General features: G+C 46.2%; 1 protein-coding gene across 7 annotated transcripts in view; it reads right to left on the reverse strand.

Annotated features, from left to right (window-relative positions):
* Positions 1–13,948, reverse strand: part of PRRC2C (proline rich coiled-coil 2C) — a 265,459-nt gene that overhangs the window by 34,201 nt on the left and 217,310 nt on the right. For all 7 annotated transcript variants that reach the window (XM_063940000.1, XM_063939999.1, XM_063939997.1 and 4 more), the window contains exon 33: positions 1,225–1,360. In XM_063940000.1, the coding sequence (XP_063796070.1) occupies positions 1,225–1,360 (136 nt within the window). The remainder of the gene's footprint in view (positions 1–1,224; positions 1,361–13,948) is intronic.

The raw sequence follows: 13,948 nt of genomic DNA on the forward strand, positions 1-13,948 counted from the left end.
GATGCTTTCCAACAACCAAGCTTTGGACACAGACTTTATAAGGAGATCGTCCAAGTATGGAACGATGTTCACACCCCTCATGCGGAGTTGAGGCATCATCTTCGCCATCACCTTTGTGAACACCCGTGGGGCAGTGGATAGGCCAAAGGGTAGGGCCTTGAACTGGAAGTTATTTTCCTTTAGTGCAAACCTGAGGTAAGCCTGATGAAGCGGCCATATTGGGATGTGAAGGTATGCATCTTTGATATCTATGGATACCAGGAATTCCCCCTCTTTCAGGCCTGAAATCACCACTCTGAGGGATTCCATCTTGAACGTGAATAACCTTAGGTATGGATTCAGAGATCTGCGGTTCAAGATTGGCTGGGCCAAACCGCCTAGCTTCGGTACCATGAACAGGCTGGAATAAAAGCCCTTGTTTTTGAGTAGAGGAGGAACTGGAACAATGACATGCATTTGTTGCAGTCGTTGGATGGCCATAACCTATGGTTACAAAGGACATAAAATGCAAGCTAGCCATTTGTTACTGAATTAAATCAACTTTTGTTACAGAAAAGATGCACTCCATTTGGAAATATACCAACTTTGCTAGATTTACTCACTGAATTTTCATTTAAGGACCAAGTGTCAATATGAATACTTTGTCGTGTCGTCAGACCATTTAGACGAATAAAGCTCAATTCCTCTACACACTGCTCATTTAAATATCTAGACAAGTACCTTAATCTTCCATGTATACCATCACAGCAGGACATGGCAGCCATTTTGAGATCACCTCACAAAATGGGCAGAATGTCCCCTTGTTAAGTTATGTTAGTGAGATCCACTTGACAGACACTGTATAAGTCAATATCCTAATTAGAATAGGGAAAATATACCAGTTTCTTTAAACAAATGAATAGTGGATGAAACCTGGTCTTCCAACAGCACAGACTAGCAATATGGGGTTCCTGTAAAACTGGTGTCACACACACAAATTCTGTGTGTGTCATTATTAAATTCATTAAGTATATTATCCATTATGTGTCCATGGATTGAATTTTTATTTTTTTTTATTCAAATTGTGCAAACATTTAACTGTTCTGCATCCCGGTTCAAAAGGAACCGATTTTATGGAGTTCCATACATAAAATAGTGCTAGGATTGAAGGAGGAGCAAAACTGAAGCACTACAGGAGAAAAAAGAAATCTATAATTATATAGTCTAGCATTGTGGAACCATTACCTGAGGAGGGAACTGCGGCGTGGGGAAGGGAGGTTGGCCCATTCTAACATTGGCGGCATTTGAAGTAAATTGATGCTTCTGGTAAATCAAGCTGTTCATTTTACTCGACTGGCTATTGGGGCTGGTTGAACTGGCCCTAAAAGTAAAGAATCAAAACACATATAAAACAGACGTTTATGCTAGGCTGCAGACTAAATGTGAAGGAAAGCACAGATATGCACATATTACCTGAAGTGACAAAAGTATAAGAATAATTCTGTGCAAGAGAGACAGGAAGGTTGAATTTAATCATAAACTGTCTCATAACTGGTAGATTTAAATAAGTACTCCTTGTGAATTGACTAGTGAGCAACACAGGGCATGATGGGTATTTGTTTTATATATCTAGACCTATATCCATAGATGGATATATCAAACAACATATTCCCATCACTAGCCCTGTGTTACTCAGTAGATGTGAAGTAAAGTGCATAATGTCAGGAGTATTCCTTACACCAGTGGTTTCCAAACGTGGTTCTCAAGGCACCCCAACAGTCCAGGTTTTAAGGATATCCATGTCTAGGCACAAGTGACTTACTCAGTACCTCAGTCAGTTAGATTATACCAGTGATGGCTAACCTTGACACTCCAGCTGTTGTTGAACTACATATCCCAGCATGCCCTGCATCAGTTTTAGCATGGCCAAATAGCAAAACTGTAGCAGGGCATACTGGGATGTGTAGTTCAACAACAGCTGGAGCATCAAGGTTAGCCATTACTGGATTATACCATCTGAGCACAAGCAGGGATATCCCTAAAAACCTGGACTGTTAAGGTACCTTAAGGGTCGCGTTTGAGAACCACTGACTTAAACAGCTAAACTAAATATAAAAGAACTATTGCAAAAAACAAATTAAAACTGCATTATTCAGTTTCCAGAAAATACATCAGTTTGTTCAGTTGTTGTAGTAAAGTAGAAAAGAAGTGCGCACTTCACATTTACAAACATCCATAACTGAGGGGAATCATCCAGTGGAATACTGTAGACAAAATTGCTAGCTGAATTCAATGTTACCAGCAAACAGGGGCAAGACTTACACAAGTTTTCAGAAAATAGTGGAGACAAGTTTGCAAAGGTCACGCTAATAAATTGACTGTTACAATTCAATTTAATCCTTTTATCTGAATCTAATCGCTGATACCGACCCATAGACCTTTGGTGGTTATGTCGATAATTATAAGCAGCTTCCGGGTACAGAAGTTCATGTGACCATCCCTTCCGCGTCAGATATCTTCTGCTCCAGCATTCTGGCGAGTCCCTAACCCCTACACCCTCCCCCTAACTGCCTAAACCTACCCCCATCCCATATAACCTAACCTCTCCCGCAGCTTGACCAAAATGTTGACATTCTGAAAAAGTCAACATTTTGCCATTCTAAGACGATCGACACGCTGCATGTGAATGTTTTAACAATTATTGTACTACTTTCCAACTTTAAGCACTTTGCAGTATCTAACAAGTACAGTATGTGCTCCTCCCTGTTCTACATCTCCATCTTGCAGGTAACACCACTGCATAACATCAGACATGAAAAACATTTCACTATGGTAACCCAAGACCTAGAGCAGAAATGGTTGGGATATCAGTCACCACAATAAATTTGGATAAAATGATATAACATTCTGTTATTTAACCACTTGACAGACACTGTATCACAGAAATACCTCAACCCGGCCAGAAGCAGAAATCAGATCTCTGCACTCTATGTAGATCCTGAGCCCCTTAAGGCCAACCAAGCATAAGTATTTCTCCTCTAACCACTGTGGGAGAAGGGGGTCACTTGCTTGGCCTCAGTTATAGATGGATGATGTGGCGGCAGTGCAGGGCCCCAAACTGACTGAGTTGGCAGTTCTCTGTAAAATTAGGATTTAGAACGAGGGAAACAAGAGTATTTTGGTATTTACCGATAAATCAATTTCTCTGAATCCACTCGGGGACACTGGAGTGAGAAGTAGGCAGACTGGAGGTAGCACAATTCAATAAAAATAAAAAAACACAAAAAAAACCTGTACAGATGGCTCCTCCCCCTTCACGGCCCCCATCCCTCCAGTTTGAAAAATTAACAGAGAGAAGAGGGAACATGAAACAATTAAAACCATTCTGGAAGGACCCAACCATACCACAACGTCCATCAACCAAGAACTAACAAACTGTAAATCAAACATGTTTGAGCAAATACTAAACAGAACACGCAGGTTGGCAGCACCAAGGTGGGCGTCCAGTGTCTCCGAGTGGATTCAGAGAAATAGATTTATCGTTAAGTACCAAAATCCTCTTTTCTCTTACATCCACTAGGGGACACTGGAGTTAGACAGCTGGGTACGTCCTGAAGATACTCCCATGGGTGGGAGTGCTGTCCGAAGTCTGCAGAACCAAACGGCCAAACTTGGATTCTTTAGCAGCAAAAGTATCAAATTTGTAGAAGCCAGTGATCGTGTGTACGGAGGACCACGTTGCTGCTCTACCAAGTTGGGCAGTAGTAGCCCCTTTGGCAGCCACCCTAGAGGCTTCTACCGACCTGGTGGTATGAGCCCCCACCCTAAATGGAACTTTCTTACCACTGGAGACATACGCCTGTCTGATGGCGAGCCTCATCCATGGCCAACTCCTCTTGGGTCCGTTATACAGCAGAAACAAAACATCTGACTTCCTAAGGGAATTCGTAGCCTGTACGTAAACCTGTAATGCCGTGACCACATGTAGGGAACATTCCCCCTCTGAAACCTGAAAAGATGGGACCACGATTGGTTGGTTTATATGAAAACCCGACACCACCTTAGGTAAGAACTCAGCCCTAGTACGAAGTTCCGCCCTATCCTCGTGGTAAACAAGAAAAGGGCTCTTACAGAATAAAGCTCCCAATTCCAATACTCGCCTCACCGAAGCCAGTGCAAGGAGCAAGACCATCTTCCAAGATACATATTTAAGATCTGCCCCTTCCAAGGGCTCGAAAAGATCAGATCTCAAGAAGTTTAACACCAAGTTAAGGTCCCACAGAGCTGTGGGAGGTCAGAATGGTGGTTGCAGCCGCAAAACTCCCTGTAGAAATGTCTGTACCTCCTGCAAGGATGCCACACATTGCTGGAAAAAAAATGGAAAGAGCCGTTACCTGTACCTTGAGGGATCCCAACCTCAAACCTCCATCCAAACCAGTTTGGAGGAAACTCATCAATCTGGTAAGGCGGAATTCTCTGGTGTTACAACCTTCAGTCTGACACCAGTCCATTTATTTCTTCTAGATCCTATAAAAGTGTGCCGCAGTAACCGGTTTTCTTGCCGCCATCATGGTAGGAATAGCCGCCTTCGGTATAACCTTTTCTTTTAGTATCCTGGTGTCAAGAACCACGCCATCAAACGCAGGCGGTTCAGATCTGGGTGAAGAAAAGGGCCCTGGGACAACAGATCCTCCCTCTGCGGCAACCTCAAAACGTTCTTCCACCAGAAGACCCCTCAGATCCTAGTACCAACTACTGCGAGGCCAATTCGGCACTATCAGAATCACCCACGCTCCATCCTGTTTTACCTTTAACACCTTTGGCAACAGGGGAAACTGTGGGAATAAGTAAACCAGGTCGTGTGGCCAGTTAATCACCAGCGCGTCCAGTGCCTTTGCCGCTGGATCCCGCGTCCTGGCCACATATCTCGGAAGTTGATGGTTGTTTTGCGATGCCATTAGATTTACCTGAGGTAACCCCCACCGTCTCACTTCTGCCCCGAAGACTTGGGGATGTAGACTCTATTCTCCCGGATGCCTGTCCTGACGGCTGAGGTAATCTGCCTCCCAATTCTCTACACCAGCAATGAAAACCACCGACAGAATTAGGTTTTGCTTTTCTGTCCAGGACAGAATCCTTGTGGCCTCTTTTAAAGCCATGCGGCTTCTTGTTCCTCCCCGACGGTTTATGCTGCTGCTATCACACTGTCCGATTGTACTCTCACATGCCGATCTCGCACAAGGCTCAACGCTTGTAGAAGCACACTGTAGATGTCTTGAAGGTCCAGCACATTTATCGGTAGACTACTCACTCTCGTACGGTGACCATCTTCCCCTGAAATTGATGGTTGCCCAGAACTGCGCACCAACCTCTGAGACTGGCACCCGTTGTCAAAATCAGCCAATCCGTAATTCCAAATAGTTTGCCCGCTGATAGGTCTTGTGAATCGACCACCAAATCAGCGAGGTTCTGGCCTGAGGTGACAAGCGAATTTGGTGAACAAACACGTGCATGCCTGCTCCCTGCGCAATCAGATACAGTTGATAAGGTCTGGAATGTAGTCTGCTGCATTGGATCGCTTTGAAGGATGCCACCATCTTCCCTAGAAGTTGTATACAAAGATGCAGCGACACCGTCTGGTTTTGTAAAACTTAGTGTACCATTGCCATGATATCTCGAATCTAGTCTTCTGCAAGGAACACCCTCAAACGTATTGTATCCATGATGAGACCCAAGAATTAAATTCTCAGCATTGGTTGCAAGTTTGATTTTTTTTTGAAGTTCACAATCCAACCGTGTTGAATCAGAGTCTGGTGAGTAATCCGAGCATCCCTGATCAACAGTTCCTGGGAAGGTGCCTTGATAAGAAGGTCGTCCAAATACGGTATTATTGTTACCCCCCAATAATCTCAATTTCGTCACCATTACTGTCATGATCTTTGTGAAGATCCCCGGGGCCATATACAGACCGAACAGTAGAGCAGTGAGTTGGTAGTGGTTCTTTTCTACCACGAACATTAAATAAGCTTGGTGTGGCGACTAAATCGGAACATGTAGGTATGCATCCTTTATGTCCATTGACACCATGAATTCGTTTTGCTCCCAACCCACAATGACCGACTGTATAGATTCCATCTTGAACTTGTACACAGTCAGGAATTGATTTAACACCTTTAAACATAGAATGGGTCTGACTGAGCCATCTGGTTTGGGTGCTAAAAAAAAAAAAAAAAAAGAAGAAGATTTGAATAAAAGCCTGTCCCTCTTTGGGGCATTGGGACTGGTATGATTACCTGTCAGAAGCAGTTTTAAATAGCTGTGTACAATTCCCACGCCTTTTGAGGGCACCGAGGTAGGCCTGTAGTAAAGAACGGATTGTGAGGTCAGGTTAGAAATTCTATTTTGTATCCCTGGGAAATTATATTGTTGATCCAGACTTCTGGGGAGATTTTGGCCCAGGCCTCCTGAAACCTCATCAACCTGGCACCCACCTTGGGAGACCCAAGCTAAGCTGGTTAACAGTCATGCCACGGTCTCGTCAGTGGGCTTAGAATCCTGTTTACTGGCTGTGGCTTGGAAACGGCCTCTACCTCTATTTCCACGAGCCTGTCCTCCAAAACCTCTATCTCTGGCACGAAAGGACTGTGTCCTAAACAAAGTGAAAGTCGGACCAGAGTGGTTTCTTCTCACCGGAGGCGTGTTCCTAGGATATGAAGTAGGCAGAAATGTACTTTCCTGCCGTGGCCTGTGAGATCCACTTGTCCAATTCTAGATCAAATAACATCTCCCCAACAAAAGGGATTGCTTTCACTGCCTTTTTCGAGTGCGAATCCACCTGCCAATCTCTGAGCAACAGTATCCTTCTGGCCGAAACCGTTGAAGCTGAAATGCGGATGCTATCCTGCTAGCCTCCTTTGCCGCTTGGCAAAGATAAGTAGTCAATTCACAAATATGCTCCGCAAGTCATGATATCGCCTCCTGATTATCTTCCGCCACTGATCGAACTATCTGTCCAGCCCAAGCAACGATAGCCTTATTTATCCAGGCGCTAACCAGCGTAGGTCTGTGGGATGCTCCCGCAGCCACAAAGATGGATTTAAGAGCAGCGTCCAATTTACGGTGAGAAACATCTCCCAGTGTAGACACATTCGGGATTGGTAGGATAGTCTTTTTTGACAATCTGGTTATGGCCCTCATTCCGAGTTGTTCGCTAGCTGTTTTCGGTCGCTGCGCAGCGATCAGGCAAAAAAAGGCACTTCTGTGCATGCGGCGCAATGCGCACGCGCGACGTACTTTCACAACAACCGATGCAGTTTCACACAAGGTCTAGCGACACTTTTCAATCGCACTGCTGGCCGCAGAGTGATTGACAGGAAGTGGGTGTTTCTGGGAGGTAACTGACCGTTTTCTGGGTGTGTGTGGAAAAACGCAGGCGTGTCAGATGGAAACGCAGGCGTGTCAGATGGAAACGCAGGCGTGCCTGGGGAAACGCAGGCGTGCCTGGGGAAACGCAGGCGTGCCTGGGGAAACGCAGGCGTGCCTGGGGAAACGCAGGCGTGCCTGGGGAAACGCAGGCGTGGCTGGCCGAACGCAGGCGTGGCTGGCCGAACGCAGGCGTGGCTGGCCGAACGCAGGCGTGGCTGGCCGAACGCAGGGCGTGTTCGTGACGTCAAAACAGGAACTAAATAGTCTGAAGTCATCGCAAGCTAGGAGTAGGTCTCGAGCTGCTCAGAAGCTGCACAATCTTTTTTTGTAGCAGCGCTGCGATCCTTTCGTTCGCACTTCTGCAAAGCTAAAATACACTCCCAGAGGGCGGCGGCTTAGCGTTTGCACGGCTGCTAAAAGCAGCTAGCGAGCGAACAACTCGGAATGAGGGCCTATGGACGCATCCACAATAAGTGGTACTTCCCATTTCGAACTCCAATGCGCCCCCCCCCCCCCCCCCCCCTCCCTTCCTCAGGACATGCAGCGTCCCTTTGGGTGACAAACAGATCTATTAGAACTTTCAGTGAGATCCACTTAACTGTGCTGCTATCACTGCATGATTATCTACAGTAAGCGTGCGCAAAAGGAACCCACAGATCAAACTATAATGTTCCTATGGAGGACATGTGAATATATACAGAAAACATGGTGCTGTAACATGCACTGAACACAAGGGTACAGAGCGTGGCTGCAGCAGTTACAAGAGACGTGGTATACATATGTATCTATAAGGGCCTCCTCCTCTCCTTTCCCGCTCTGACTGCGCGCCAGAAGAGCTTAAAATAACCACTATTGAAAAAATAGGATTTTGGTACTTACCAGGTAAATCCTTTTCTTTGAATCCATAGGGGGCACTGGAGTACTCTTGGGATATGGACGGTGCGTAGCAAAGGAAGGCACATTTAAATATTTAAATGAGCAACCCTCCACTTCCCTCCTCCATACTCCCCGGACCTTCAGTGTTTTTTACTGAGCCGAATAGGAGTGACAGAGAAGTGAACAATGGAGAATTACTTACATTATAAACTAACTGACAACAATAAAGTTGACACATAACGTTACTGACAACTAAACAGTTGACACTATAACCGATAGAACTTGAAAGTTTAAACCAGTCGGTGAGAATGTGTTACCATAAGATCCCCTGAACTTACCACAAACCAGGTAAAAACTGCTCTGGGTGGGCGTCCAGTGCCCCCTATGGATTCAAAGAAAAGGATTTACCTGGTAAGTACCAAAATCCTATTTTCTTTTTCATCCACTAGGGGTCACTGGAGTACTCTTGGGACGTACCAAAGCTTCCCCCGCGGGCGGGAGAGCTGTTTGGCACCTGTAACACTAGGCGGCCAAAGCTATAAGCTGATGCCGCAACGTATCAAACTTGTAAAAGCGCACCAACGTGTGCACTGCTGGCCATGTAGGCGCACAGCAAAACTGCATCGTAGAAGTCCCACGATCAGCTGCCCATGACGTTCCCACAGAACGTATGGAATGAACCGTTACTAATGGAAACAGCTGTAACCTAGCATGAAGGTAAGCTTGGCGTATGGTCAGTTTAATCTATATGAATAAGATCTGCTTAGAAGCTGGCCAACCCAGCTTGGCCGCATCAACGTATTCGTCTTACGAAATGTAGACGTTCGGGATACATAAACGCGTAATGCGCGTACAACAACCAAAGTTTCATTATTTCCTGTTAACACAGGACCTACTATTGGTTGATTGAACTACTATTGGTTAATTGATGTGAAAAAATTACACTATTTTTGGCAAGAAAGCGGGATTGGTCCGAAGATCCGCTCTGTTCATGAACATTAAATACGGTGACTTGCATGACAAGGCACCGAAAGTTGAAACCCGACTTGCCGAAGCTAGGGCTAGAAGAAAAATAGTTTTCCAAGTGAAAACTTAATATTCACTTGTTGTAAGGGTTCAAAATATGAAAACTGTAAGAAATCTAAAGCCAGCGTAAAGCCCCATGGCGCTGTAGGTGGAATGAATGGAGGCTGTACTTTGAGGACACCTTGCAGAAAACGGTGTACTGACGGCAATAGAGCCAAACGTTTTTGAAATTAAATTGACAAAGCAGATACCTGCACCTTTAGTGTAGATAAACGCAGTCCTCCATCTAACCCCGTCTGTAGAAACAACAAAAGACGGAATAACTTGAAAGATGATGTCGGAACTTTCCGAACTTCCCACCAACCTATATAGGCAAGCCATATTCTGTAATAATGAACTGCCCTAACCGGCTTCCTAGCTCGTAACATGGTTGTATAAATTTTCCTAAGAGTGCGGTCTCAATAGCCGCCCCGTTAAACGCCGCCGCGCTAACTCGGGGAGCGGACAAACACCTCGGGGCGGCAGCGGAAGCTGGCCGCCCCGCTCACATACCTGCACGTAGTAGCTGCTGGCCCTGGTATGATTAAGTTGTTTGGTCCTGAATTGGACGCATGGATTGCTGAGGCTACGGGAGGAAAGTCTGTTTTCTTACCATTGCCTCTACCGGTAGCAAGAAGGAAGTACGCTGGACCTGCGAGTAGTCTGCGAAGATCCGAGCACCAAGCTCTCAGAGACCAATGAGGCGCTACTAGTATGACTGTGGCGGACTTTCTTGTGATCCGTTTTAGCAACCAAGTGGAGGAGACGAAACGGTGGAAATAGATACACGAGGCTGTAAAGCCACGCGATTGTGAGCATCCGCCGCCACTGCCGTAGGATCCTGCGTTCTGGACACATACTGGGCGTTTGGTGATTGTGGCGAGATGCCATCAGGTCCACTTGAGGGTAACCCCACCCTCTGGACCAACATGTGAAACCCCTTTGGATTTAATGACCATTCTCCTGGATGAAAATCCCGACGGCTGAGATAATCGGCCTCCCAGTTGCCCACTGCCGGAATGAACACTGCCGACAATATCACTTGGTGATGCTCGGCTCCCAATGAGGATTCGAGCTACTTTCCGCATTGCTATGCCGCTTCTCGTTTCTCCTTGTTTGTTGTATGCGATAGTCGTCGCGTTGTCTGACTGCAGCTGGACAGACTGAGACCGAAGTATGTGCACTGCTTGTCGGAGCGCATTGTAAATTGCCCGTAGTTTCAGGACATTTATCGACAGCAATCTTTCGTGATCTACCCAGAGACTTTGGAGCTGATAATTTTGAACTACAGCTCCCCAACCTCTGAGTCTAGAGTCCGTCATTAGAACTATCCAATTACCGGCGCTGAATTGTTTTCCTGCGGTTAGCTTGTGTACTTTGAGCCACCAGATTAGAGATACTCTGGCCCGTGGCGACAACCTCACCCTGTGGTGAATCTGCAGACGCGAGCCCAACCACTGTGCGAGCACCTCCAGTTGAAAAGTACATGAGTGAAATCTTCCGAACTGAATAGCTTCGAAAGCCGTCACCCTTGTGCCTAAAAGGCGAATGTACAAATGTAACGAGACTGTGCGTGGCTTGAGCCCGAATTGTAATAGATGACGAATACTCTGTACTTTATGTTTTGGTAGGTAATTTATTTGATCTACCGGATCGAGAATCATTCCTAGGAATTGAAATGATTGAAACGAATTCAGAAACGATATCTTGAATTTGACAATTTCACCGTTGAACTAGGCCATTGTATTATTATTTGTTGAGCGAGAGCTGTGATGAGAAGGTTATCTAAGCACAGAACCATTATCACCAGCCGGGATCTGAGAATAACTTATCCCAGACATCCCCCTGTGACACCCCGAGCTGATGAGAAACCAAACAGGAGAGTTTGAATGATGGACTGCCAACGTCTAAGTATGCCAGATGTAGTGGCAAAATTTTGAACACGCAAAAACGCATTTTTGACTTCTAAGGAGAATATGATTTCAATGGTTGTAAACCTGCAATCACTGACCGCATGAATTCCACTGATTGAGCCACTTTGGTATATAACAGTCGGGTGGATGCGGTACTACTTTTTTAAAACAAAATTGTACTAAGCTTGCATCTAGGAGACACTGAATTGCGGTCTACAAAACTGCAGATTTTTGTATTCTGACACAGGCCGGCTAGTTTTGGATCTAGCCTTGACAAACCACAGCAAAGGTGGTAGACACTGGAACTGTATGTGTGATTGAACACTACTTATGTAACTGCCGATCTGTAACCGCAGATCTGTGGATTCCAGTAATAATGTCGAATGAGACATCCGTTCTCGACCACGTGTCGTGTGTTGTAGAACAACTGGAAAAGACTGAGGTTTAAAAGATTTGAACCCTGGTGCAGTTTTATTTGTAAGAACTGGTGTGGCAATGGCTGTAAATAGACTCTCACACCGGAGCGTGAGAACTGAAACGTTCTAATTTAGGAGTAAATAACACATATTCGTGTAAGGCCACGCAAAGCGTCTGTCAACCACAAAGAGTGATGATGGACTACGAAAACTAACATGGCTGACAGCTATAGCAGACATGCGTAAATTCTCAGGCGATATACCCATGTGAGTAACAAGTTGACCAAACTGTTTTGAGGCCAGAACTGGCTATTAACTACGTCTGCGACTATAATGTCGGTAACCGAAACCCCAACGACAGCATAAACATTGTCTTTAGCATAGGTGGAATGTCCACACTGACTAGTTATTAAGTGTAGGTGCAGGCGGGACCTGGACAGTTTTGACACCAAGAAATGCCGTCATAGACTCTGGTATATTGAATGGCTTAATAATAGAATTAGAACTATGAACACACACACACCCCCGCACAGGCGCTCGCTGCGTTCTATCCTATAGGAACGCTTGTATCTGAACTAGGTTCATTAGTGGCATAAAAAATCAGAACCTTGCGTCTGGCATTGAATATTTTTGTACCACACAACAGATGTTAGCATGCGCCCTTACTGTTTACTTATTATATATTATCAGTTATTTATGTAGCGCACACCTATTCCGCAGCGCTCTCACAGAGAATACATAACCCTCCAGATGAGCATGTGACTACGTTATAAACAGTTAGATATAGCCGCTCAAATAGGATTAGGATATATATCCGGATGCGTAATGGTATTCCCACTGTGCACGTGGAACCTTAAATAAGTAACGTGCACATAAACTAGACAAGTATTGCTGCAAACTTTCTTGTGACAGAAAATTCCTAACACCACCCCTGCTCCTCTAGTGGGGAAGTGTTGTAGGACAGCAGATAAAAACTCCTGGACAAAGAACCAGGAAATGGAGTTAAAATGGTGTCCAGCCATGTGCTTAGTGCCATGTGCTTTCACCATATCTTAAGCATAAGAAAAAGTAAATAAAAATCATTTTCCAATTTACTTTAGTATTAGTTACCCCAGATCAGGCATACATTACATATGACCGCCTATATACATATGTAGTATACTTACTATACTACAATATCCGTATTGCTCTAACTTAATATGCATATTATTTTTATAACATATGCAGTGAATATAATTATCAGCCCCTTGTGTCCCGCGATCTCCCCCTGTGCAGCCGTAGTGCTGCCCCCTCTCACACCGCAATAGCTAGCAGAGGGGTGCCGGGGAGCCGGAGAGCAGCGGGGGACGGATGTAGGAGCCCAGCGGCGGCAGCCTGTCTGTCCCCGGCTGGGCTGAATAGCGGGCAGCGGGAGTGCACTGTGATCAGTGTGCTCCCGCCGAGAATAACATGCGGCCAGAGCGCCCGGTGTCAGTGAGGCACGGGCGTCTGTGTAACGGCGGCCAGCGGGGAGCACGGAGCGGCCGCCAGCGGCGGAAGACCACGCTCCCAGCACCTGCTGTGTGTCTGGGAGCGCATCGGCGGCCAGGAACCGGCGGGCAGCGGGGTCTGTAGCGGCGGCCAGCGGGAAGCATGGAGCGGGCGGCCAGCGGCGGAAGACCACGCTCCCAGCACCTGCTGTGTGTCTGGGAGCGCATCGGTGTCTGGGAGCGCATTGGGGACTAGGTAGCAGCGGCCAATGGGGAACCTGGAGCGGGCGGCCAGCGGCAGAAGACCACGCTCCCAGCACCTGCTGTGTGTCTGGGAGCGTGCAGTACTGGGGGAATGCACTAACCTTGCGGAAGCTGTGGAAGCTAACCGCACGATCTCCTCCCTGCAGTCTCCTTTTTGTGGCAGCAGCGCTGAAAGCGCTTGTTAGAAAAAATTAAAACTCCTCTGAAATCTCCTCCACCCAGCTGGAGGAGATGGCCGCTCAATCCTGGACCCTCACTTCTCTGTAAGTGGGGAAAGGACCGCATGCTGCCTGGCTGACACGGCCGTGCTTCTCCTGCAAGCGCCCACGTGTCAGCAGCGGCTGGAGGCAGTACAATTCCGGACCCACACTTCTTAGTAAGTGGGGAAGGTATTGTCTGTAAAATCATCCAAAATGATAAAAAATAAAATCAATCAAAAATGATAAATAGTAAAATCAAACGTGAGCTTTCAGCTCATGATGTGCTTCCTTGAGGCACATAAAAACACTGAAGGTCCGGGGAGTATGGAGGAGGGAAGTGG

Source organism: Pseudophryne corroboree, chromosome 9 (genome assembly GCF_028390025.1).
Source record: "Pseudophryne corroboree isolate aPseCor3 chromosome 9, aPseCor3.hap2, whole genome shotgun sequence".
Lineage (NCBI taxonomy): Eukaryota > Metazoa > Chordata > Amphibia > Anura > Myobatrachidae > Pseudophryne > Pseudophryne corroboree.